The 27,482-nt window shown below is 49.1% G+C and overlaps 2 protein-coding genes across 7 annotated transcripts in view; one reads left to right on the forward strand and one right to left on the reverse strand.

Moving 5' to 3' along the window:
* Positions 1 to 27,482, forward strand: part of ANGPT4 (angiopoietin 4) — a 175,534-nt gene that overhangs the window by 73,391 nt on the left and 74,661 nt on the right. The window lies entirely within an intron of this gene.
* The window catches only part of FAM110A (family with sequence similarity 110 member A), a 31,165-nt gene continuing 20,977 nt past the window's right edge, over positions 17,295 to 27,482 (reverse strand). For 3 of the 6 annotated variants that reach the window (XM_081196580.1, XM_081196584.1, XM_081196582.1), the window contains exon 2: positions 17,295 to 21,186. In XM_081196580.1, coding sequence (XP_081052706.1) covers positions 19,940 to 21,031 — 1,092 coding nt within the window. In that variant the 5' untranslated portion in view covers positions 21,032 to 21,186 and the 3' untranslated portion in view covers positions 17,295 to 19,939. Of the gene's footprint in view, positions 21,187 to 21,676; positions 21,709 to 26,661; positions 26,826 to 27,482 lie in introns of all 6 variants that reach the window. The other 3 variants (XM_081196583.1, XM_081196581.1, XM_081196585.1) reach the window with 2 other exon arrangements.

Consider the following 27,482-nt stretch of genomic DNA (forward strand, 5'->3'; position numbering starts at 1 on the left):
TTTAAAGGACTCCGCTAAAACCCATATTTCCTGGATTTACTCACGAGGTGTTAAAGGATGGGAGTGGGCGACTGAGGGGGGGAAGGAAGGAGAAACAGGAGAGAAAATATCGTGTGTGTGTGTATGTGTGTGTGATTTAGTTTATTTCCAAATAAATAATAATTAATAACAATAATATTGTTAAAATAATGGCCGTGCTTTAAGCATAGATTGTGTGAACCTGATTAGCGTTGTTATTATGACTACAGTGGACGCTCGGGTTGCGAACGTGATCCGTGTGGGAGGCACGTTCGCAACTTGCAGCATTCACAACCCGCAGCCCCACGTCTGTGCACGTGAAGGTTGCGATTCGGCGCCTCTGCGCATGCGCAAAGCATGATTTAGCGCTTCTGCGCATGCACAACCGTCGAAACCGGGAAGTAACCCGTTCCTGTACTTCTGGGTTTCGACATGTCCATAACCCGAAAAAACGCAACCTGAAGCGTCTGTAACCCGAGGTACGACTGTACTATTAAATGTACCTTTTGATTACATAATATGGAAGACGGAAAGTTGCCCCCCAAGGACTTCCGGGTTGGCGCGATCTGGAAATGGCGGATTCCCTCCGAGCTGCGGAGGGAATCGGCTCAACTGAGGACGGGTCTTGCCGCGCCGGCGACGCGGGGACCCTCAAAAACCGCAGGCGCTGAAGCCTGCGGACTGAAGACTTGGTGGGCACCTTAAGCGCCCCCCGATTCACGAAGAGCCTTTTTAAAGGCTGCGGAGAGGATACGGAGGGTGGCGTGGTGCTGAGAGTCGATCGCTACCTCGGTTGAGCGAAGCCGCAAGCCATGACTGGAGAGCGCTGATTCCCTTCCTTGAAATTCGGACTGAAAAGAATAACCCGTGAGTAAAACGGAATTGGACTTTATGAATATTATCCCGTGAATTTGAGACGACCGGGGGGTGTGCTAAAAGGAAGTCCGCACCCCCCCTTCTTGCAGACGATCTAAAGCAACGAGATAAGAACTAAGCTGGAGTGCCTACCCTTTGTGGGGTGAGTTGAAAAAGACATTAACTTCCCAGATTTGGCAAAAAGAAATTTTGAGCTGGAGAGTGGAGTGTTGGAAGCTTTCTTTCAGTTGTAAACAACCCCCCCCCCTCCCGGGCCCGGGAGCGTCCTGCTTTTGAGCTTGTGGAAGAGGTGCGGAGTTTGACAGCTGTCAAAGCTGTCAAATGGACAATTTAAGTGGAAAAATCGTTATTTAAGATCCCTCTGGACTAAAATGAGTTGCAATTGAGTTAAAATTGTTGGAAACAAAGTAATAACAATAAGTTGGAGGATTGTTGGAGAAAGATTACTAAGTAACTAGATTCCCTCTAGGGGGAATTCTGTGAAATTACAATGGCTGTGGATGGAAAGTTACTAGCGGAAATCGAAAGAATGTTTCATCTGGTGGGAGTCTTACAAGAGCAGAGTCTGGCTATGAATAAACAACTTATGACCTTGACTTCTGGAACAAGCAGCTCTGCTGAATGTATTGAGGACCTGGATGAGAAAGAATCCACAGCTGAATCGGAAATGATATCTAAAGAAGTGGAAGAGACTAAACAAGAAAAAGAGAAAGTAAAGTTGGAAAGTACCAGCCAGAAGCTGACATCTGCGGAATATAAACAAGGAGACTTTTGGACTACATCTAACACAAATCTGCGAAAGATGCAAAAGATGAAGGAGGAGGCCCCGGGAGTTTATGGAATACAGGAACTTAAAATAAAGAAATATAATGGGGGCCTCCACCTGGACTTTGACTCTGAAGAAGCAGACTTTGTGGAAATTTTCCAGCAGCTGTTTCCAATTGTTTTTGTGGGAAGAGAATATGGTTGGATGGTGACAGAACTTTTTCGAGATTCGACGACCGACATAAAGGATTACCAACAAGACCGGCGGAGAGGGACTGAAAGAGACTTGAAAGCCTCGGACGTGAGGAACCCAGGCTAAGAACTGATACTTTGGACATGTATTAGGAAGGGACGAAAACCGGGGATGGGAGGGAGGGAAGAATAGAATTGTAAAAACACTCAAGACTTTTGGGTTTAATTAATATGACTTTTATTTAAGACAAATTGGGAAATCAATGGAAGAGAACTTGAGTCCAACTTAGAAAAAATCTACTTTTTTTATAAAAGAGGTTATTTTAAGATGATTAAGAAGAGAAATACCAATTTGCTGACACAATTCTGGGAATGGGGATGCATGAAGGGGGGTGGGGGGAAGTCCGGGAACAAGGTTAGGAAAATAGGATTTTCTGAAATTATACATGTTTTTGTCTTTTGTCTTTTTTGTGTGTATTTGTCTTTATAAAAAGTGAAAAGCCAATATAAATTTCTATAAAAAAAAAGAAAGTTGCCCCCCAAGAGATCCTATGGATATGTGGGGGGTTTGTGTAGGGTGGAATTCTGACTCAGGGTTGTCTTGTGGGTGGCGCCTCTCTCTTCTCCTGCCTCTCCCAAAATAAGGCAGGGTGGCAGGATGATCCGTGACTCAGGCGCTCAGAGGATGGCTGCAAAGCTGAGTGACTCACAGCTTGGCTGCCAGAATCCTACCCTTCTCCCAGGGACCACCTCCTCCTTCGGCACTCGTCCTTCTGTGTGGCACAGTTCTGGTCTTCCTCCCTTCCCACTCCTCAGTGACGTCAGGACAACTGCTGCATCAGACAGGCATTCGGCGTTTTATTTTCACCATTCGCCGCCAATTAAGGAGAACGGAAACGGCATTTTAAAAAGCATCAGGAGAAAGAGAAAATTTCAGTGGAATTCTCGTGGGTGTGGTGGAAGCCTTTCCTTCCCCTTTTCGATGCACTTTGAGGTAGAATCGTAGACTTGGAAGGGCGCTAAAGGGTTTTCTAGTCCAACCCTCTGCAATGCAGGAATCACGGCTGATTTCAGTCCTATGAGACTGAAGGGTGTCTGTCAGTGTCCTTTCTTTTGCTTTGTAATAATAATAATAATGATAATAATAATAATAATATATTTATATATTCCCTGCCCATCTGGCTGGGTTTCCCCAGTCACTCTGGGCGGCTTCCAAACGAATATTATAAACAATACAGCATCAATTTCCCTAAACAGGGCCGCCTTCAGTTGTATTTGAAAAGTAAAATAGTTGTTTATTGCCTTGACATCTGCTGGGAGGGCGTTCCACAGGGCAGGCGCCACCACCAAGAAGGCCCTCTGCCTGGTTCCCTGTAACCTCACTTCATGCAGCCAGAAGGCCCTCGGCGCTGGACCTCAGTGTCCGGGCAGAACGATGGGGGTGGAGACGCTCCTTCAGGTATACATGACCGAGGCCATTTAGGGTTTTAAAGGTCAGCACCAACACTTTGAATTGTGCTTGCAAATCATCTCCCTACTGGCCTGGCACATATCACGAGATATCCACCCCCATCGTTCAGCCCAGACACTGAGGTCCAGCACCGAGGGCCTTCTGGCTGTTCCCTCCCTGCAAGAAGTGAAGCTACAGGGAACCAGGCAGAGGGCCTTCTTGGTGGTGGCACCCGCCCCATGGAACGCCCCCCCATCAGATGTCAAGGAAATAAACAACTATCGGACTTTTAGAAAACATCTGAAGGCAGATGTTCAGGGAAGTTTTTAATGTTTGATGTTTTATCATGTTTTTAATATTCTGTTGGGAGCCACCCAGAGTGGCCGGGGAAACCCAGCCTGATGGGTGGGGTATTATTATTATTATTATTATTATTATTATTACTCACATGAAGGCTTCTTCAGATCAGAAAGGACAAGAGGTTTGGTTTATGTGTAATAAATTAAACAAAGAAGCAAAAAGGACACAGTGTAAAATACGAATAGGGCAAGACAGAGGTCGAGGTCGGCAGAAGGACAACGCAAAGCAATTATAGTGGGTTAACACGCCCATTTTACAGATGAGGAAAACTGCCTGACTTGTCTCGGGGTCCTCCAAAGAGTTGGTGGCTGAGTTATGAGCTTCCAGGTCAACCTGCAAAACTGGACTTTAAATAATTATTACACAAAACTGCATTCCTCTAGAGGGGTTTTCCCCAGGCCCGTAGCACACAAATAAGCTCTGAAAAATTCCCTGCGAAAGAAATTGCCTGCAACCATCTAGGCCCCAGGAAATGAAGGATTCCTGATGGCAGGGGAGAGAAGGGCCTCTGTCCTCATTCCTTACTCCGAAACCCAATCTCTGAGATGCCAACAGGTGCGAGGGAAAGTGATCTAGGGTGCAAGCTGCCGTCCCACAGCCGGAGAGTTCTGTGCAGTCTGCCCGGCGGGGTGCGGTGAGGAATTTTGTTTTTGCTGTCCAGCGTTCAGTCTCCTCCGGAGGCAATGAGATTGGCTATTGATCGGAAGATCTGGTCCAGCCTGCTCCTGAGCCTTACACAGAAGCTGGGTGTCATCGCATTGTGGTGGGTGCAATTAGTGCCAGCACTGTCCGTTAAGAGTTTGGGTGTAATCTTCGACACCTCCCTTTCCATGGAGGCGCAGATTGCAGCTATAACAAAGGCGGCATCTTTTCATCTCCGCCAAGCTAAGCAGCTGGCTCCTTACCTCTCTCGCCCTGACCTACCACTGCGATGGTCACCTCTAGACTGGATTATTGTAACTCGCTCTTCGTAGGGCTGCCCTTGAGACTGACCCAGAAACTCTAGCGGGTGCAGAATGCTGCGGCGAGACTCCTTACGGGGTCCTGGCCACGGGATCACATTCACCCGGTGCTATACCAGCTGCACTGGCTCCCGGTGGAGTACAGGATCAGGTTTAAGGTGTTGGTTTTAACCTTTAAAGCCCTATACAGCCTAGGACCCTCATACCTATGGGACCGCCTCTCCTGGTATGTCCCACAGAGGACCTTATGGTCTTTAAAAAAAACCATCTTGGAGGTCCCGGGCCACAGGAAGGTTAGGCTGGCCTCAACCAGAGCCAGGGCCTTTTCAGTACTGGCCCCGATTTGGTGGAATGCTCTGTCACATGAGACCAGGGCCCTGCAGGACTTGACATCTTTCCGCAGGGCCTGCAAGACAGAGCTGTTCTGCCTGGCCTTTGGCCAAGGCACAGCCTGACCTCCTCCTTTGGTAATCCTCACAGAACTCTAGCCCAATGGTTGTCATTAATTTGATTTTGAATTGATTTTAAAATTAATTGATTTTAGAATGCTGTGTTACTTTTATTGTTGTTAGCCGCTCTGAGCCCAGCTTTGGCTGGGGAGGGCGGGATATAAATAAATAATAATAATAATAATAATAATAATAATAATAATAATAATAATAATAATTATTATTATTATTATTTTTTGGCTATTGCAGGGTAGAATGCCAACTTCAAATCAAAACATGAACTTCAGTGAATTTGTTTAGTCCTTCAAAAAAAAAAACAAACCTACATATTCCAAGTTAGTGGCTGTCCTCAACAAACCTTGTGGCAGTGAGTTCCATAAGTTAACTACTTCTTATTTGCTCCTGCCAGGGCCAAGCTTCCCACTTCTATGGTTTATCTATGAGTTGTGTGCAGAAGAGTGTTCTCATTGTACCCAATCAATGCAGACAAGCCCCTGCCGACTTAGTAAATTTTAAATCAGCACACCAAACGCCCAGATTTCTTTGTCCGTCTTGCAGACAAGAAGATGCATTGAATGCTTTTGAGTCAATGGGCCTTGGAGAGTGGGTGTGTTTTTAAATGAAGAAAGTAGATATTTGAATCCAGCAGAGATCATGGCTTCTGGCTAAAATTAGACCCATTGATCCTTAGGCTCCAACCCAGCAGTAAGCTGATCTCAGAGGAAGTCTGGGAAGAATTTTCCATCCCTCAACAGCATCTGGGGAGTCACAGGGGGTCAAACAGGAATGTCTGCACTCTCTGGTCAGTGGGGTGGGAGTCAGGACAGGATTTAACAACATGAGGCAGGGTTTGTACCCAGAGCTCCTTACAGTGCCAACTGTGGAGTGGACGGCAAGTTAACAAACTGTTGTGGTTTTGGTGGGGTCAGTCTAGATGATTCCTTGAGTCACTTCCAGTTCTTGGAAATTTCTACCCAAATGCAATTTTGGTTTTAAACGCATTGTAAGGAGTCTGTATGGGAGTATATTGAATTTAAAAATGGGGCATCAGAGTTTTTAGGGGACTAACCAGGTTGGGATAGCTGGGATAGCAGGCTTCTTGGGTTTTGAATGTCTTATGTAGATTTTTCAATGTTGTTGTTCTGTATGTTGTTCTGTATGAGAGTCCCATGGACTGCAAGAAGATCAAACTTCTCCATTCTGAAGGAAATCAGCCCTGAGTGCTTTGGCCACCTCATGAGAAGAAAAGACTCCCTGGAAAAAACCCTGATGTTGGGAAAGATGGAGGGCACAAGGAGAAGGGGACAACAGAGGACAAGATGGTGGGACAGTGTTCTCGAAGCTACCAGCATGAGGTTGACCAAACTGCGGGAGGCAGTGAAAGACAGGAGTGCCTGGTGTGCTCTGGTCCAGGGGGTCACGAAGAGTCGGACACGACTAAACGACTAAACAACAAAAAATGGGACAATGACTATAAGGATTATCGTATTATCGTATTTGGGGTCCTATACCCAGAAAGGGTTAGAATCTAACAGGGGATTTCCATTGCTGAAATAGTCAGATAAATTTCTTTGTAAGACACTGGCCTTAACTGGCCACTTAAATGTCCTCTTCAGCACCCCAAAAGAATGTGCCATGTTGCAAGAGTTATAACAGGTGAATGCGTGGGCATTTCTTCCACCCAACTCACCTAGGTGCTAGGTGGAAGGACAAGACCCAGTGTATGTGTGAGACCTGAGCTGGAAACAGGCAGGAAGCCGGAGGCACAAAGGCCTTTTTGCTCTGTGCTGGATCTAATGGAGAAGAAAATCTGTCGGGGTGTTAATGCTGAGAGCCCCTCCATATAATAATAATAATAATAATAATAATAATAATAATAATAATAATTCATTATTTATACCCCGCTTATCTGGCTGGGTTTCCCCAGCCACTCTGGGCAGCTCCCAACAGAATAATAATAATAATGCGACAAAACATCAAACATTAAAAACGTCACTAAAAAGGGCTGCCTTCAGATGTCTTCTAAAAGTCAGATAGGTGTATCCTTGACATCTGATGGGAGGGCGTTCAACAGGGCAGGTGCCACTACTGAGAAGGCCCTCTGCCTGGTTTCCTGTAGCTTTGCTTCTCACAGCGAGGGAACTGCCAGAAGGCCCTTGGAGCTGGACCTTAGTGAATGATGGTGGTGGAGACGCTCCTTCAGGTATACTGGACCGAGGCTGTTTAGGGCTTTCAAGGTCAGCACCAACACTTTGAATTGTGCTCGGAAACGTACTGGAAGCCAATGTAGGTCTTTCAGGACCAGTTTTATATGGTCTTAGCGGCCACTCCCAGTCACCAGTCTAGCTGCCACGTTCTGGATTAGTTGTAGTTTCTGGGTCACCTTCAAAGGTAGCCCCACATAGAGCGCATTGCAGTAGTCCAAGCGGGAGAAAATTTATTGGGCAAAACCACACACAAATAGGTAGGTTTCTCACAGGCTTTTGGTTGGCCACTGTGAGAACAGAATTCTGGATGAGATGAGCCACTGGCCTGATCCAGAAGAGCTATTCTCAGCGCTATTTTTCTAGAAAAAGAGATGCTGGAGTTTACTATGAATGCCTCCCTTGTTTTCTTAGAATAGCAATGGTCCCTACCTGAGAGGTGCCAGAACTGAGCTCCGTTCAGTTCCGGTTGTTTGTTTTCAGAAAATAAAATGCATGTTACTTTTCCTGAGAACTTCTTTTAAAAAAAAACCTCATGCAGAAAATAGTTCAAGGCTGAATTTAAGATTGAAGAAAATGGTGTTAGGATTGGAAATTAAAAGAGAGAGGATCCAAAATTAACAGATTTATATATATCTTTCTCTTACTCCTGTCCTCCCTGAATTTGGAGGATATAAAAAGTGCAAGACCCATGATTGCTTTGACCGGTGTTTTTTGTTTGTTTGTTTAAAAACTCAAAAACTCCTTTCTGTGTATTGTGGGGATTGTGACACTGGGTCTCTCTCTCTCTCTCTCTCTCTCTCTCTCTCTCTCTCTCTCTCTCTCTCTCTCTCTCTCTCTCTGTGTGTGTGTGTGTGTGTGTGTGTTTAACCCTTTCCTTCCATCCCATTTGCTCAACTAAATTCACGCAGAGACACACATCAAACTGCTATCAGCTCTACGGGTGGGTGAGGGTTACATGATACGATCCTGCAATCCCCTGCTGTAGAAGGACTTTGCACCCAGACCGGCTGGGTTTTGCAATGGGTATCTCTGATCTCAGCTTCGCAGAACTCACAGACTCCTCTTCCCGCCTCCTCAGGAGCTCTTAAGTGATCACAGGAAGGAAGGAGAACCTGTTTTTAAAGTCCCCAAGTTACGGTAAGAGGAGACTTCAAAGGGAAAGGGAGAGTGATGGGCATCCTTCAACACCCTTTCCTCCCCATGGCCAGAGGCAAGAGCTCATTCTTCCCAACGCAACATGTTTTGAACTGGTCGCATGACGTGGTTTCTGGACGTCTTCTTGCCGCGTGCCAGGAAGGCTAATTACGTTGTTTGGGTTTACGATGTGGCCTCGTGCAATCCGCGCTTTGAAAGAACAAAGTCATCTGCAAACATTGTCCTAGAAGGAGCTGGATGAAGGATAAACATTCTTAGGATATCTGACAGCCTTCTCACTTTGCAAGTGACACCATGTTTCCACCCTATAGCTATGTTACTGGGAAGATGACTCTGAATTCCTGGACAGTCTTGACGACAGAGAAGGGATCAAACAGGACAAAATTAATGGACTACGCAGAATTGGATAAAATGACAGGAAGGATTCAAAACCTGCGGGACCAGAGATTTACAGAAGATTGGAAGAAATACACGAATTATTTGAAGAGCAACTGTAATCAACAAATTACGCTGGTTTTGTAAGGAGAAATATATGAAAGATTGCAAAGAAGAGAAAGAAGAGAGATATTAGTTATGAGATTTAAATGTAATAGTGAAGATAAGAAATGTAAATTAAGTAATTAGATTGGAAAAATTTCAGATGTGATTGATGGATGTCAAAAAAAATGTATAAGAAGCAAAAATATGTTTAATTATTGTTGAAAATGTTATGTTGAAAAACTAATTAAAAATTTATACAAAAAAAGAGAGAAGGGATCAAACAGAAACATCAAGCGACTAGTCCCCATTGTTGCATCCTTGAATTCTGAGAATGCCTCTCTGGCTTGCCTGGAGAGAAGTGTGTGACGTCACAACACAAAACACATTTTTTGCTTTGCCTGCTCTTTCCTCTAGCCTTCCACTGGCATGCGGCCCCTGGAAATTCCCTTAAAAATTAATGTGGCCCTTGCATCTGAGAGAGATTCCGCATGGCTATGGAAGGTGCACAGATTAAGACTTGGTGTCAGGCAATTTTGTACATAAGAGATACTTTGGCCTGCCTTGGCCACATCAGTTCACTACCCCAGCTTGGTGACCTACCCCAGCTTGGTCACTCACGCTCAGTTTAACCTACCTCACAGGGCTGTCGTTGTGACAATAAAATGGGGAGGTGGAGAATGATGTATGCCATTATTATTATTCTGTGGTTCAGCTGAAAGGCAATGACTCCGTTGTAGCTTGCTTTGCTGTCTTGAAGCTCACGGCCCGGACTTGCCTCCTGTTCCTGTCCTGCCCCTTCTGGGTCACTGCCAACAGGAGCAAAGAGCAGCGAGCCTCATTCAAACCTCCCCTCCCAGCCCAACGCATTCTCTGAGCCAACTTTGGCTGCAAATATTGGGGATCAATCCTAAGTACAATTCAAAGAGCACAATTCAAAGTGTTGGTGCTGACCTTTAAAGCCCTAAACGGCCTCGGTCCAGTATATCTGAAGGAGCGTCTCCACCCCCATCGTTCTACCCGGACACTGAGGTCCAGCTCTGAGGGGCTTCTGGCGGTTCCCTCGCTGTGCGAAGCCAAGCTACAGGGAACCAGGCAGAGGGCCTTCTCGGTAGTGGCACCCACCCTGTGGAATGCCCTCCCACCAGATGTCAAAGAGAAAAACAACAACCAGACTTTTAGAAGACATCTGAAGGCAGCCCTGTTTAGGGAAGCTTTTAATGTTTAATAGACTATTGTATTTTAATATTTTGTTGGAAGTCAGCCAGAGTGGCTGGGGAAGCCCAGCCAGATGGGTGGGGTATAAATAAATTATTAATTATTATTATTATTATTATTATTATTATTATTATTATTATTATTATTATTATTGGAGTTGCCTCTTTGGGGTGCATAGATTTCCCTCTTTCATCCAACTCTTGATTCCTGAGTTTATGAAAGCAAAGAAAGGATTGGGAGAGCTCTGGGATTTGCCCTCCAGAAAGGATGGAGCAAAACCTTGCTTTGTGTTCGTTATAATTTCTAGCAAGTGAAGGCGGGACCCGTCAGGGCAAGTGGAGCGCTGGCCTGTCAATCTCAGCCTGCTCTCAACCAGCCTCGCCTGCCTGTCAGTCCAGGGGCTGGTGGTGTCAACTGCCAGCTTCCCTCTGCAATGTTTTGGAGCAGAGGGGAAGTGTGGTGTAGTGGTCAGCGTGTTAGGCTAGGACCAGGAAGACTGGGGTTCGAATCTCCACTCGGCCATGATGCTCACCAACTGACCTGGGGCAAGTCACTGTCTCTCCACCTAGTCTACCTCGAAGGATTGTTGTTTTGATCAAATGAATGGAGAGAACAATGTACATCACACTGAGGACCTTGGAGACAAGGGTGGGAGGGGAATCCAATCAATCAATCAATCAATCAATCAAAATGTACAGGCACTGTTCCTCTGATTTTGGGGAGGAGGGGGAGAAATGGTTTCAAAAACGGGACAAGAAACAGGTGGGGATAGGTTAAAGAACAGGGACCAAAAAGCTGGAAAAGCTTGTTGAAACAAAAGTGTCTTCAGTTATTTCCAGAGTGCGGATAAATAGGTGTCTGTCCTGTCATATCTCACCGGGATGGTATTCCACAGAACCAGGACAACCTCCCTAAAAGCCCCGGCTCCAAGTTAACATGCAGTGGACTTCTGAAAGTTTGAGACTTTAGGAGGCGATCTCCTGCAGAACGCAGTTAGTCCTGGGCTTTGAGATCTTCAGGGGAGATCCTTCTCTCGGTCCCACCACAAGCATGCTTGGTGGGGATGCAGAATAGGGCCTTCTTGGTGGCTGCTCCTAGACTCTGGGACTCCCTCCCTGGAGAAGTCAGACTGGCTCCCTCCTTTTCCTTCCACCAGCAGGTAAAGCCTTTCTTATTCCAATGGGCCTTTGGGAACTCTTTTTTTCAGGAAAGGGCTTTCAAATAGTGCTGTTTTACTCTCTGTATTTTAACAGATTTGTTTTTTACATGGTTCTGATCCATTATTATTATTATTATTATTATTAATAATAATAATTTGTACCCTCCCATCTGACTGGGTTGCCCCAGCCACTCTGGGGTTTTTGCTTTTAAACCCTTCCCTTTTATACGTCGTTAGCTTTTTTGTATTTTTATCGGCGTTTATTTTTACTTTGTTCAAGCTGCCTTGAGCCCCCATCTGGGGGAAAAGGTGGGACGTAATTGATGGACTGATTAATTACATTTAAGGAACAAGGTGGTCTCTCAAGTAACCCAGCTGCCCGAGCTATTATGTTCGTACCAACACCTCAGATTTGGCTGGGTAAGAGATTGGCAGACAGTGGACTCAATGAAATCACATTTTCTGTGTGTGTGTGTCTGTGTGTTTGTGTATCGCTTCCTGGCCAGCTGTTGCATAGATGGGACTTGTGCAGCACTTCTCTGAGGACGGAGGGGGGAGAGGGAAAGCGAGGCTGCAGGAAGCGCTAATGTGTTTCTAGCTCCAAATACGCCCTGAGTGCATTAATACAGGATTTCCCTCGGCTGCCTTTGCAACCACGGCCAAGTCATACTTGGCAAGTGGTCAGCGAGCCCAGCCAACTTTTACGGAGGAGCTCAGGGGACACAGATTGCTGGCCCAGGCAGGGGCAGAGGAGAACAGCAAAATTTCAGGGCTGGGTTACAACGCAGGGCGAGGTCTTGGGAGGCTGCTAAGCTGCGTTGCACAGCTCCCACGCGGCTCTGACTCACAAGCCAAGTCTCCGCAAGCTATCCTCCGAAATCTAGTGCGGTGTAGTGCTTAGAAGATTGGGCTGGGGGTTCAAATCCCGACTGAGCCATGGTGGACAGATACCCACTATAGAGGAACGGCTGGTGAAAAGCTATTGGGACTCGGTTGAAATGGCAAAGTTAACATGCTTAAATAGAGAAAAAACCATTATTGACATATATTCAGGATTGGAAACGTCCCATGGGCTTTTTTCATGAACAAGAAAACCTGCAATTTTGGTATTTGAAGATTGAAAAAATACTGGTTTCACAAGAGATAAGAGTGGTTTGGTTTTAATGAGTTGGATACTATATTTAGCTGCAGGACAGAGAACCGGAAGTCCTTTAATCTCTCTCTCCGCCTCTTCTGTTTTCTCTGTCTTTCGGTCTCTCCTTTTTTCCGTTTTTCCTTTGTTCTTAACTAGATTAAGTGGTGTAATATAAAAATATGTTTTGCAATGAGCATCAACTTTTGTACATTTTTGAATAAGTATCAATAATTTTTTTTTAATCCCAGTTTAGCTATGAAGCTCATTGGTCGGCCGTTGGCCAGCTGCTCACTCTAAGCCTCACCTCCCTCACTGTAAGTATAAAATGGGTAGGAGGAGAACCACGCCTGCCACCTTGAGCGCCTTGGAGATGTTTTGGACTACAACTCCCATCAGCTTCATGGCCGTGTGGGGAAGTGAACTCTAGTCTCCCAGGTCCTAACCAGACACTCTAATCCAGTGGTTTTTCCCCCAACCTGGGTCTCCAGCTATTGCCGGACTACAACTCCCATCATCCCTAGCTAGCATGGCCTGTGGTTATGGATGATGGGAGTTGTAGTCCAACAGTCGCTGGAGGCCCAAGTTTGAGAAATGCTGCAAAAACACTCCACAACCCTGGCTGTGTTTTATTCTTTGTTTTTAAACGAAAGCTGGGAATTTGGGGAGTTCTGCCGCCACCCCTGTGGACACTGCAGCCCCTATCAGTTTTGGAGGTGCAGATCAATTTCTGCAGGCCCTCTGGCCACCACTCCTGATCTCAAATTGTCCAGTGGTGGAGTTTTCCCCCTCACCTCTCTTTCCCTCCCTCTCTGCGCTCCCTCCGGGTCCATTCTCAGAAATGAGATCATAAGGGCCGCTTCTCACAGCCTGACCTTTCCCGCTAATGCCTCTCGAGCAACACTGAGCCAGGGAAAACCTTTCTCTTTCCCCAAAAGCGGGTTTCTGCCAGAGGCCCGCGGCTGAAATTTCAAACGGGGGCACGGCGGCAGGCTGGCACAGAAGGGATTAGGCAGAGGGCAAAACAGGCTTTGCTGTTTTTAATGCGCACTTAGCAGATTTCGTATGAGGCGTATTTTGGTCTCCCCTATAAGCTCAGCTCTTGGGACAGAAGCATTTCCCAACCGAACCACAGAACTGTAGTCAGAAGGGACCCTAATGGGCCATCTAGTCCAACCCCTGTATGGAAGAATCACAGCTAAAGCAGTGTTTCCCAACCACTGTTCCGCGGCACACTAGTGTGCCGCGAGACGTTGCCTGGTGTGCCGCGAGATGTTGCCTGGACGGAGGCGGGCGAGTCGGGCGGCGAGAGGCGGGGCGGCGGCGGCGAGGAGAGGCCGCCCAGCACGGGGCTCTCGCCGTCTGCCTGCCTGGCTGCCTGCGAGCTCGGCGGGCAGCGCCTCCGTCCGCAGCGCCCGCCTCGCGGCTCTCATTCCCTGCCAAAGCTCACCCAGCCAAGCCGTGCTCTCCTTCCTGCCTCGCTTTGCTGCCTCCCCCCCCACCCCCAAAGCTTGGAGGTTCCCCGGCAAGGGGGAGGGAAAAAAATTGAAACTTACACTTTCGTGCGTCCCTCCCGGCGTGACGCTGCGCGCTGACGTCACGGGCCTGTAATGGTGGCGTGCCTCGAGATTTTTTTCATCAAACAAGTGTGCCTTTGCCCAAAAAAGGTTGGGAAACACTGAGCTAAAGGACTGCATGAACAAAGGAGACATCCCTTTTTCCTTGCCTCACTATGTGTCCTGTCCTGGATTTGGGGGGAGTTTATCATTTCACAGGGACATGGTCCACAGGGACGCGGGTGGCTCTGTGGGTTAAACCACAAAGCCTAGGACTTGCCGATCAGAAGGTCGGCGGTTCGAATCCCCGCGACGGGGTGAGCTCCCGTTGCTCGGTCCCTGCTCCTGCCAACCTAGCAGTTCGAAAGCACGTCAAAAGTGCAAGTAGATAAATAGGTACCGCTCCGGCGGGAAGGTAAACGGCGTTTCCGTGCGCTGCTCTGGTTCACCAGAAGCGGCTTAGTCATGCTGGCCACATGACCCGGAAGCTGTACGCCGGCTCCCTTGGCCAATAAAGCGAGATGAGCGCCACAACCCCAGAGTCGGCCATGACTGGACCTAATGGTCAGGGGTCCCTTTACCCTTTACCTATCATTTCATTCTTTAACTTTCACTGGATCACGCAGAGAGATAGCAAGGAACAACAAGGCACTTAATTCGGCCAACCAACAAGTCATGAAATAGTATGCCAGCTTTGGAGTTCCCCAGAAGTCTTCTTCAACAGGCTAGATGTTTTAAAAAAAATGCAAGCGAGTAGCAGAAAGGTAAGGCAAATGTCTGCTGGCATTGGTCAAGCCATGTGGGGAATAGGTTTTCAAATTGTTTTGTGTTTTCTTAATAGCAACCCCCCACCCAAATATGGTGCTGGTTTTAACTTTTAAATCCCTGGATGATTTTTGAGACCTGGTTATCTGGAGGATCACCTTCCCTGTTTAGGGAAGCTTTTAATGTTGAATAGGTTATTGTATTTTAATATTCTGTTGGAAGCCGCCCAGAGTGGCTGGGGAAATCCAGCCAGATGGGCAGGGCATATATAATAAATTGTTATTATTATTATTATTACCTATATAAGCCTGCCTGAACTTTAAGATCAGCATCAGAGGACCTGTTCTGTGTCTCGATGTGATAAATGGCACATACCGAAAGGCAGTGGCTTTTCAGTTGTGGATCCACACCTTTGGAACTCCCTTCCTAGGGAAATATGCACAGCCCCCTCATAAACATCCTTTAACTTGTTTGATTTTTTTAATGCTTCTTCTAAATTAATGGATTTGATGGCTATTTTATGCATTGTTATTATTGCTTTGAATTAATTCGCCTTGGATGGGCAACGGGCTCTGAAAGGCAGGTTGTAATTCATATTTATTGAGAGCAGAGAAGAAAAGTGCAGAAACGAGGGGTGTCAAAATAATAATGAAATATCGAAATATCATGTCCTGTTCCATCACGTTTGTTAGTTAACAAATTTGTTAGCTGAGATCCCTGCATTGCTGGGGGTTGGACTAGATGACCTTTGGGTCCCTTCTAGCTCTGCAAGTCTATGATTCTAACACAGCAAGAGTCGCTATGCATTTTGATTCATAATGTGAATTAACACAGCAAAGTTGGGCCGATGGTGCTAGCACCAATTTGTTTGGGCCATTGTGCTTTTTGGGAAAACTTGCAGTGAAGGCCACCAATTTGGACGAGTTTGAAAGAGGGTTTGGCAAATTCATGGAAAATAATAATAGTAATAAATTTTTATTTATACCCCGCCCTTCCCAGTTCAGAAAACCAGGCCCAGGGCGGCTAACAACAAATTTAAAACATTTAATTGATGCAACAAAAAACAGCATAAAATAAAATATAAAACGTGAATAACAATATATTCAGAATTCAAAAATCAATTTAGGGGGAAAATCCATCCAATAAACATTAGATGATCACCAAGGCTAGCTGGCTAAATTAGTCCTATTTGGGCCAGCGAGGAGACCAGGGGAGAATTAGCTGTGGGATCCCAGAGCGGGTAATCTTCACAAAAAGGGGAGGGGGAGGGAAGGAAGGGGAATAAAAGATCAGGCTAAGTTCAAGTTGAAAGCCAGGCAGAATAGCTCTGTCTTACAGGCCCTGCAGAAGGAAGTTAAATCCTGCAGGGCCCTGGTCTCATGGGACAGAGCATTGCACCAGGTTGGAGCCATCACTGAGAAGGCCCTGGCCCTGGTGGAGGATAATCTGACTTCTTTAGGGCCTCTAAGCAACGATTATTCATGGACCTTAAGGTCCTCTGCAGGGCATACCAGGAGAGGCGGTCCCGTAAATACAAGGGCCCTAAGCCACAAAGGGCTTTAAAGGTCAAAACCAGCACCTTAAATCTGACCCGATACTCCACCGGGAGCCAGTGCAATAGCTTTGCCTCTACAGTTGGAGGTAGCAATGTTTTTGAATATCAGTTGCTGGAAACTACAGGAGAGGAGAGGGTTGCGGGTGGCGCTGTGGGTTAAACCACAGAGCCTAGGACTTGCCGATCCATAGGTCGGCGGTTTGAATCCCCACGACGGAGTGAGCTCCCATTGCTCAGTCCCTGCTCCTGCCAACCTAGCAGTTCGAAAGCACGTCAAAGTGCAAGTAGATAAATAGGTACCACTCTGGCGGGAAGGTAAACGGCGTTTCCGTGCACTGCCCTGGTTTGCCAGAAGCGGCTTAGTCCTGCTGGCCACATGACCTGGAAGCTGTACGCTGGCTCCCTCGGCCAAAAAAGCGAGATGAGCGCCGCAACCCCAGAGTCGGCCACGACTGGACCTAATGGTCAGGGGTCCCTTTACCCCTTTACCTTTACAGGAGAGGAGAGGGGCTCTTGTGGGTTTCTGGCTGGCCACTGTGAGAACAGGATGCTGGACTAGATGGGGCATTGACCTGATCCTGCAATCTCTTCTTGCATTCTTAAGAAGCATAGTATATCAACAGCAGGAGGCCTAGAGGCTCACCGTGATGGATGTGCAAAGGTGAACAGTCAGGCTTGCACCCCTCCATAACATAGGGAAGGAGGCCAAAGGATTTTTGCTTTTTTCCTCAGTAGAGGTGGCATCAGAGAGTTGTCGTCTCTCCAAATACTATCCATTCACCCATTTTCTGTACAGATTTCAATCCCAGCTGTGCAGGCTGGCCCCAGAACCGCCCCCCTCCCTTCTGCAAAGAAGGCTTATTTTTAAACACAAAAGCACCCTTCCCCGACAAGTCCGTTCCAATATACCCTTTTCCTGCTGAGGTTACATGCGTTCAACCGGGTGTGTCTATCCGACGGGAAGAGAGAAAGAGATAGAGAGGGAGGCAAGCAGGCCATTCTTTACAGAGCAAGACTTTAATACAAATAAGTTGACAGGAGTTTTTGTTTTTGTTTTTCTCCCCCGCCTTTCCCTTGCTAGCTAAACTTCACAACCGTGGGCACAAAATAATATACAAACTTGGAAAGAACAAATACAAAGAAACATTATATAAATAACAAGTTTCAATGCAAACAGGCTCAGAGTTTCGAAATACAAAGAGAAGGAGTTGCACTCATACACAAGCACACACACACACACACACACACACACACACACACACACACACAATAAAAACGTAGCCAAAGTTGGGGAAGGTGACTAGAGGTGGGTGGCTGCATTGCTAAACATCCTGGCCAAATTCTGTTCCTGCCGGACTGTTACAGATCTGTATCCACCAGAGACGAGGGACCTGTGGCTATCAAGGTATTGCTGGACTACAAATCCCATCAGCTCCAGCCAGCATGGCTACTGGGAAAGAATGATAGGGGTTGTAGTCCTGGGAACATCAGGAGAGCGGCAGGTTTGCCTGGTATAAATCCACTACTGGTGGCTATCTTCTGCGTCAGGTCCTGGACAGAAAGAATTGCTTGTTTTATTTTTCAGTCTGGATGTCTTCACCCATTTCCCTCCAGCCTTTTTCTGCTCCCTGTTTGCCACCTGTACGGGACGGGGCAGCTATTCTTTATTAGGCAGGAGACCCACTCTAGCCAAAGTGATGAGCACCAGAATTGACTCCCCTTCCGAACAGGAAATCCTATGGCTGAGCAAAACTCAAGACAATTGGGTGCCGGGGCAAATACCATCCGACCAGAAACTGTGGATCCCAACACTTTCCCAGTGCGTTCTTCGGCTCACCTCTCCAAAGGGGAGTTCACAGTCCCCCATTCATATTGGAGAAGAGGTGAGATAATCACACGTAAAACAACATCCAGTTATGGAAAGGTGGTGGAAGCAGAGGAGAGCTATTATCTGCTTTGAGCTCAAGCCTTCGGAGGAGAATAGGTGCACAAACACCAGACAGGTGGAAGCACACCTGCAAACGGTTCGCAGTATTGGAACACAGTCAAAAGAGCTGTGCGTTAGCCAGCTGCATCCTTCAAGGAACAGGCAGGACAGCAAGTGTCCCCAAAACATGAGGAGATTCAGTCCATGCCCCTTCAATGTCCCTTTATTGCTCAGCTGGTGACCGGGAGAGAAAATTTTCTCCCCGGAGAGCCTGGACAGAAAAGGACCCTTTGTTTTCTGCAAACAATTCAGAGGGGTCCACGGTCTGGTTTAATCATCAAACACATTTCTAAATTATCTTTCTTTAAAAGGGGTTTTAAGAAGACGTGTATGACCCAAGTCACCTCCCCAAAGGTTTAGGATGGGGAAAATTAGGCTCAGGGTTTTTGGGAAACCTGCTGGCTGATGACAGCCAGTTTATTCTACGTTCTCCACCCCGGCAGAGAGCTCTTGCTTGGCATCAGAAACAATAGGATATGGACATGGATGGTTGCATCACAGGCGGCGGTTGTTTGATGGAAGACTCAGCGCCACGTGCCCCCAAGCACAAGCTGTTGGAAACAAGGGGTTTTCCCTAAAGCTCGGGGAGAGAGGTCCACACACCTTCCTGGCTAACAACCCAGACCCCTGAACCCGGAAGACACCTCCACACTACCAAAAGGTTGCAAAAGCAGTTGCTACATCCTCAAGGATGCTATCAGCATCCCATCATTCACTTCCCTTTGTTTTGGACACCCTGGGACAAGACTCTACTGAATTGCCCAGTTTGGGTCTTTGGGGGGGGGACTTCCAGGGCAGAATGCCACCACAGGTCAATGGGTGCTTGGCTATTTCCTGGGCTTGCAGGCCCAAGCAGGTATTTCCTGGGCGCCTGCAGAAACAGCTTGCATTCTTCCACCTCTCTCACAATAGGCCCGGTGGGTGTTTTTTTTACAGCCCTCTCAGCCGTTAAGATTTCCATTGTTAACAATCCCATTGTTGCTTCTGCAAAAGCTTATCCCTGTCTGCTCTGTGCTGCACAGATTCCCAAGGCTTAGCACACAAACGGGTGCAACCAAGACCTTAGGAATTAAAACAGCAATGTCTGGCTTAAGAGTTGTCTGCGAAGGCCCTTCAACTGGACCCCCACATTTCCAGAGCACCACCACTACCAAACATGGCCAATGGTCAGTGTGGATGGGAGTTGGAGTCCAGCAACACCTGGAAGTTTGCAGATCCCTCCTCCAACGGGTTGCTTCCTCCTGTTGTAACAATCCCCACATATTCAGGGGGCTCCATCCTTATGCATCCCTTACAGGACTTGGCAAGAATTTAGCAACCTGCTTGCTCTGGGCTTCTCACTCCTGGAAAAGACATTCTAATGAACTCTCTTCCTTTTGGACTTTTTGGAGATTCAGAAGGAGCCCAGATACCTCTCTTCCCCAGGTGGATTTTCTGCAGGGATTTAAGTTATGGGACGCCTCATCAGAACCACCCCGCTGCCCCAAGGCACACCAGACATTTCTCAAAAGGAACACGCACAAAACCCATGCAACAGTTGCCAACGTTTTCCCTCCAACATTAAATATAAAAAACACACACTGAAACAAACGGTGGGGTGGGGAAAGTTTGTTTGTTTGTTTTCCTCGCTTCCTGTTGGAGCCCACCAAAGTACCGCTATACGTTGGATACCTTTTGGGACTCTCTGGCTTGCCGTAGCCCATACAGCCACTTGATGACCCGGGCGTTGCGCTCGATGATGGAGATGCCGTAAGGAATGCGCTCGGCCTGCCTCTCCTCCAAGGTGACAGCGCTGCGGCGAGAGCGGGTGCCCTCCGAGCTGGCCGTGCTGACGCTGTGGAACTTGACGGACACAATGTCCGAACTGGCCCGGGTGAAGCGCTCCACCTCCACGTCCCCCATGTCCTCCGGGTCCAGGCCACAGTAGTTGAAGAAGCGCTCAAGGTCCGCCGTCGCCCGGGAGTACCGGTCGCTCAGGTCCGATTTGGAGCGGTGCAGCAAGGTCTGCCGCCTGGCGCTGTCTGTCCGCAGCTCGCCGCGGGGGCTGGGGGAGCTTAGGGGGCCAGCAGACAGGATCTTGGCCTGCGCGGGGGAGGAGGGGACCGGCGTCAGGTGGATGCTGGGGACGACACTTGCCCTCAAGGCCCCGCACGGCCGGACGTCCACCCTGCGCACAGCGACCGTGCTGGGCGGCTTGGAGGAGGCCGAGCTTTGGGACAGCTTGCTCATGCCTTCCGCCGGGTGGCCCTTCTTCCTTGGGGTATCCGGGAGGCTCCCGGGGCTCCAGCCCTGGCCCCCTGCCCCCCACTTGTGCTCTGCGGGGCTCTTCTCCGGCTTGGGGAATGACAACGGGCCGTCGCAGAAGTTGATCAGGTTGTTGAGGATCTCCAGGTTCAGGGAGGTCTTGGCGGCCCCACGCGCCTCCGCCCGGCGCCCTCCTTGCGGGGTCTTCCGGCTGGGGGTGAGCATCACCCGGCGCACCCCTGGGGTGAAGAGGGGCTGCTTGAGGAACAGAGCCCTCACCGGCTCCTGTCTCGTGCTGGCCACCTGCTGGCTTTTGACATACTTGGCCTTGTCCGCTTCCAGCCTCTCCACCGCGCTGGGCTTCTTGGCAGCAGCGCCGGCCGCCGGCCGCCGGAAGTATTCTGGGCCCTTGTTCAGGATTCGGAACGGCATGGCGGAGGTGAAGGGGGCAGCGGCCGGGACGCCTTTCATGGCGTGGCTGGCTTGGAGGGTCTCCACCGGCATGGCACTCACCGCAATGCTTCTAGACCGTTGCCGTGTCCCGTGGCAGGGAAGGGGTTGTCACATGCCACAGAGGGCAGCCCACCCTGGAAAAACGCTGCTCCGGCTTGCCTCCCCGCTCTCGATCAACAGGAGTCCGCTGCTGGCCTGACACTTTGCTGCGGAGAAGGAAAAGAGGGCAAAATCAGTGGCTGAGACCCGGCGGGCTTCCTTGACCCTGCAGGTCTTTTCCACCCCTCCTGGCACAGCTCTAGTGCTGCTGCCGCTGCTCCAGAGCTGGGATTTCTGAGCTGTCGTCCCTCAGACAAACAGCACCCGGCAGACAAAGGCAGGAGCTGGCGCTGGGCAGAGAGGGCTGAGCGCTGAGCAGCCTATTTCAAGGCAAGGGACCGCCCACCGCTTTCAGACCGGGCTGTCCCCGCTGGCCAATCGGAGAGGAGAGAGGCACTTCAAATGGGGGCCTCAGCCTATCAGGAGGAGCCTGGGGAAAGGGAGAGAGGAGGGAGGCGAACTCATTGAATGAAAATAGCCCTGGAGAAAGAAAATCAGTTCCCGTCTGGACCTCCTGCCAGCTCCAGCCCCCACTTGGCTATTATTATTATTCCCTACCCTCCTCCTCCCACTTCCTCCTGCCTCCCCCAACATCACCTGTGCTCTTTCCACATACTAGGATCCGACAGCTTTAAGAGAGGGGAAGAACAAGCGGAGGAAGGCAGCGTCATCATTCAAAGATAAAGCCCTGCTCCCTTTCAAATGTTACTAGATTCGCGTAGGTCTTATCTGCCAACCTCCCAGTACATCACGCAGAGCAATGTTCTCCCCAAAGACCAGATGAAGGAACAGATGATCAGCCACAGCTTTTCCACAGGGGAAAGGAGGGGGGATTGTTGCAGGAATTTATGTATAGGTTGGGGGGAATTGCCCCTCCAGCAGATATCATGCACATGCGGCCCACTACCAAAACCGGCACAATCACTTTTGTGACTTTTGTGATTTGTCCCCACAAAACACTTCATCACAGTTTCTTCCTATCTATTCAAAGGGCCTCTGCTGCACAATACCAAACGTAAGAATTCACTGATAAATGTCTCTATGTACTGGCTCATTGGGAAAACTTCAGAAATTCATATGGACATGTGAGCTCAGCTGCTCAGCAGCCCCTCTGCCTGAGTGATAATCCCTGGCATCCTGACACCTGAGTGCCAGACAGGTAGCCATTCCAGAAATAACAAACCCAGATGAAGACAAAAGGGTGTGATGAACTTGGCTGGGAAACAGGGAAATGTAAATATCTCTTTTATTACACTTGATGGATGTTTGGTGGAGGGCAAGGAGAACCATGGGGCAGGGTCCAGATTACGGCCACTAGACCTCTCCTTTCATGATGTAACCGTGATGTATGAGTGATGTAGTTTGGGGGGGCTGTGACATGGGGATTAGCAGCTAATAAAAGTTGGGGTCTTCTTTTGTTCTGGGCTTCCACTTTGTTTCACCTGGTGGCAGGTGGGAGTCCTGTGGCGGCAGTCTTCAATAAAGACCAAGCCTACTGGCTGCTGTTTTGCTCTGCTATTCCTGGCTGGTGTCCTTGTTTTTTGTCCAAGGGAGCCCTCAGATTTCTCTGTTAACAGGATAAATAACACCCCACGTGGGGATTGGGGCAGTATCTCCCAGTCCCTCACGCAGCGATGGCACACTCCCTGCTAAGTACACAAGACAAGCATGGCTGCAGGAACAGGCCGGAGGGCCACAGAGAGCCCAGGATCCTGTTCTTGCAGTGGCCAGACAGATCTTCGTGGTCCAAAATCCCAGGCATCTTCAGGGAGGTCTAGCAGAGACCCTGGTCCTGGAGGGCTGCTGCCGGCCAGTGTGGACAAAGCCATTTCCGACTATGGGGAGGAGAGGGGGTTGCGGTCTAGCCCCTCCTCCCCAAGCGCGGGGGCTAACCTTGGCCCCCGCGAGAGTTGGGGGAATCCCTGGGCGTGCTCGCGACCCCGCCCGCCTATCGGCGGGCCGGGGGGAGGCGTGGCTTAAAGTATTTTAAGCCGGGCACGGCCAGGGTCCGCCCTCTTCACTCCCGACCAGCTGAGAGGTTTTCCCATCCCACCCACCCTTAGACGTTTAGGTAGCCGTAGGTAGTCATGACCTTGCTATGGACTTCGGTTGGTCGCCGCAAGGGGCCTGGTAGGAATTTTTCCAAGTTGGCGATCTTCCGCCAGTTGGTTTTTTCGCCTACCTCGTAGCAAACCGTCACAACTTTCCCTGTATTGGCGGTTAGGCATTGGCTGGGGTTCAATTGTTATGCAAATGGATGGGGGGGGGAAGGAACGCCATCACCTTCCCCCAGAAAATGGGGTAGTCCGGTACAGGACTCCGAGGGGCGTTGTCTTGTCCGAAACCTACCTAGGTAAGGGCCCCCGGCACGCCCCAAGCGGTGACACCCGTGGGATCCTAGTTGGCGTACTCCAACGGGGGCCTCCCACGGTTAGTGTTAACCCTTCCCGGACATCATGCCGGGTAGCGGATAGGAGCCAATGCCTAGGGCCAATACCTTCAATTCTCTAATCAATAAAGTTGTGGCCATTTCATGCCCATTAAACTTAAACATCGTGTCCTGTGTCTTTCTTTCTGGGGGAGGGGTTTTGACACGCAATACTGAGCTACAGGGACGAAAGGTCTTATTCATTATAAGGAAGCTCCCCAGCGTTCCTATGTTCAAAACAGCTGGCAGGCACCAGTTTGGGGAAGCTTGCTTTAGAACAAAGAGGGGAACGGAGAAGAATTGAAAACCACCTATTTTCTGGGTGATGCTAGACCAGTGGTCAGCAAGCTTTTTTAGCAGGGGGCCGGTCGACTGCCCTCAGACCTTGTGGGGGGCCAGACTTTTTTGGGAGGAAATGAATGAATTCCTATGCCCCACAAATAACCCAGAGATGCATTTTAAATAAAAGCATACATTATACTCATGTAAAAATGCTAGGCAGGCCCCACAAATAACCCAGAGGTGCAATTTCATAAAAAGACACATTCTACTCATGTAAAAACACACTGATTCCTGGACCGTCCGCGGGCCAGATTTAGAAGGTGATTGGACCGGGCCTTAGTTTGCCTACCCATGTGCTAGACCGGGGGTCGGCAACCTGCGGCTCCAGAGCCGCATGCGGCTCTTTAAAGCCTTTGCTGCGGCTCCGGGGCGGTGGCGAGGGGCGGAGGCGAGGGGCGGAGGCGAGGGGCGGAGGTGACCAGCCTGCCGCCCGGCGGGCGGGGCGCCGTAAAGCAGAGTGCCCCCCTCGCCAGGCAGACATCCGCAGCGTGGGAAGCCTTGCCGGAGGTCCCGGCAAGGCTTCCCACGCTGCGGATAGCAGCCTGCTGCCCGGTGGGCGGGGCGCCCTAAATCAGAGCGCCCCCCTCGCCAGGCAGACATCCGCAGCGTGGGGAGCCTTGCCGGAGGTCCTGGCAAGGCTCCCCACGCTGCGGATAGCAGCCTGCCGCCCGGCGGGCGGGGCGCCCTAAATCAGAGTGCCCCCCTCGCCAGGCAGACATCCGCAGCGTGGGGAGCCTTGCCGGAGGTCCCGGCAAGGCTCCCCACGCTGCGGATAGCAGCCTGCCGCCCGGCGGGCGGGGCGCCCTAAATCAGAGCGCCCCCCTCGCCAGGCAGACATCCGCAGCGTGGGGAGCCTTGCCGGAGGTCCCGGCAAGGCTTCCCACGCTGCGGATAGCAGCCTGCCGCCCGGCGGGCGGGGCGCCCTAAATCAGAGCGCCCCCCTCGCCAGGCAGACATCCACAGCGTGGGGAGCCTTGCCGGACTTCCCGGCAAGGCTCCCCACGCTGCGGATAGCAGCCTGCCGCCCCGCAGGCATCGGCCAGCCCCACAAGCTCGGGGGACAGCAGGGAGGCGCAGCGCCGCCATCACGCTGTTCCTCGACCTGGTTCGGTTTCCCCGACCTGCTTTTGGGGGGGGAAATAAAGGGAATTTTTTTTCCCTTTATTTCCCCCCCAAAAAACTAGGTGCGTCCTATGGGACGGAGCGTCCTATGGGGCGAAAAATACGGTATTTTTATAATGACGAATGCCTCATTATTAATTATTATTTACATCAGGCACTGATTATGATTTATGGTACACTGGGGCCCTGATTAATTTTCTATGGCATTTTGGGGCATTGATTATTGGGCATAGCAAGTCGCGGTCGCGTGGAATTTGTGCTTTGTGACCGTTTGAAGTGGGGGTTTTTTCTTGGGAGGCTGGGTGGCACGAAGAGAGGGATTATTTTTATAATGACGAGGATGACATTGGGCCCTCATTATTAATTATTATTTACATCAGGCACTGATTATGATTTATGGTTCACTGGGGCCCTGGTTAATTTTCTTTGGCATTTTGTAGCATTGATTATGCAGTCGCGGTCGCGTGGAATTCCACGTGGAGTTAGTTGCCTGAAGCCCCTTTTTAGTTGCTTGAAGCCCCTTTTCAAACTTAAGCAGGTGAAAGTTAGGTGAATTGCTGCCAAGGAGTGTGGTGGAGTCTCCTTCTTTGGAGGTCTTTAAGCAGAGGCTTGACAACCATATGTCAGGAGTGCTCTGATGGTGTTTCCTGCTTGGCAGGGGGTTGGACTCGATGGCCCTTGTGGTCTCTTCCACATATGTATGTGAGCAGGTCTTCTCCAACATGAACTATATTAAAAACAAGCACTGATCACGCCTCACAGATGACAGCTTGCAAGCCTGTGTGAAAATGAAGGTGACGTCTTACAGCCCTGATGTGCAGACACTGAGCACTGAGGTTCAGGAGCAAAAGTCCCATTAACCTGGTTACTTGGTTGTAAATTAAATATTTTAATTAGCTATTAATTTGTCCTTTTTTCTTGAGATTGACAGCTGACTGCACGATCCTGTATATATAGCATTAAGGCCAGAAACAATATATGTAGTGTTATATTTGTTTTAAATGTTGCAATGTTTTTGCGGCTCCCAGTTGTTGTTGTTTTTTCGGAAACGGGTCCAAGTGGCTCTTTTTGTCTTAAAGGTTGCAGACCCCTGTGCTAGACAATCCTCTCTTGGCTACGCACCCCGCCTTCAGATTGGGATTTTGGTTTTGTTACGTGGCTATACAGGTACAGTACAGATCTGTGTCGTTTTCTGTATTCATATTCATGAATATATTTATCCCGAATTGTGGCTGGGGTAGCATGATAGAAAAAAAAATCAATTCACAACATCAATAGCAATTCTTGGGAGCTTGGCAATTCTTGGGAGCTACAGCTGCTACAGCTGCCCTCCCAATCCCCAAAAGACACTCTCTGTTTAATGCTAGAAGATTACAGCACAATTTTTGCATTATTATTATTTTTTTAAAAAGCCAGCGTTTGAGAGAAAAGGGGACAGCAGGGCTGGAGGCAGTCATGGACCAAGAAGAAGAAAGAGAAGATGATTTTCTACCCACAGGGTGGCAGGAAGTCCCAAAGGCTTGCCCCCCCCCTCCTTCTCTCATATGTGATAGTGAATCGCACACACAAAAGCATCGCCCAGACCTGGAGCCTTTTTTAACCCAAAGCGACTTCTGCCTTCTCCTCCCTCTCCCCGCCCCTAATCCTCGCAAGAGAGGCATTTTAAACAGTTTGCAACTGCTCTGGGTACCTCATTAGCCAGAAGGATTAGCAGCAGGGGTTGCTCAAATGTCTGGCAAGGGGGAAGAGCGGCTCACCAATAGCTCAGGAAATGGCTGGTAGGCAGTGCCGGGCTCTCCCCATATGAGGGAGTGGGGTGTCTGCTGATCTGCCCCCCACCCCACCCCGCACGAGCTGACAAAAAAACAAAAACGAAAGGCAATTAAGAGGGAGCTTCCATAAGGCCAAAAGATATCTGGCCATCGCTGCAAAAGAGGTTGTAGAACACAATGCAGATACCCTCTACATAACCCCAAAGAATTTGGCTTTTTATTTTTAAGAGAATGGTGCTACTCCTCATGGTCATACCGTTTCCACTTTCCCCCAACAGTATTTTTTTTATATAAAAAAAACGCCATGTACCCAAGGACAAGTTGTAGTATTGTGTGACAATGAGATGCAATACGTCCTATGGTTGCTGGGGTGCCCTCCCAGGGAAAAACAGGAGCTTGCCAACAAAGGTCCGTATAGTTAAAGCTATGGTTTTCCCTGTAGTGATGTATGGAAGTGAGAGCTGGACCATAAAGAAGGCTGATCGCCAAAGAATTGATGCTTTTGAATTATGGTGCTGGAGGAGACACTTGAGAGTCCCATGGACTGCAAGCAGATCAAACCTCTCCATTCTGAAGGAAATCAGCCCTGAGTGCTCACTGGAAGGACAGATCCTGAAGCTGAGGCTCTAAGACTTTGGCCACCTCATGAGAAGAGAAGACTCCTTGGAAAAGACCCTGATGTTGGGAAAGATGGAGGGCACAAGGAGAAGGGGACGACGGAGGACGAGATGGTGGGACA

The sequence above is a fragment of the Podarcis bocagei genome, assembly GCF_964188305.1.
Source record: "Podarcis bocagei genome assembly, chromosome: 5".
Classification (NCBI taxonomy): Eukaryota; Metazoa; Chordata; class Lepidosauria; order Squamata; family Lacertidae; genus Podarcis; species Podarcis bocagei.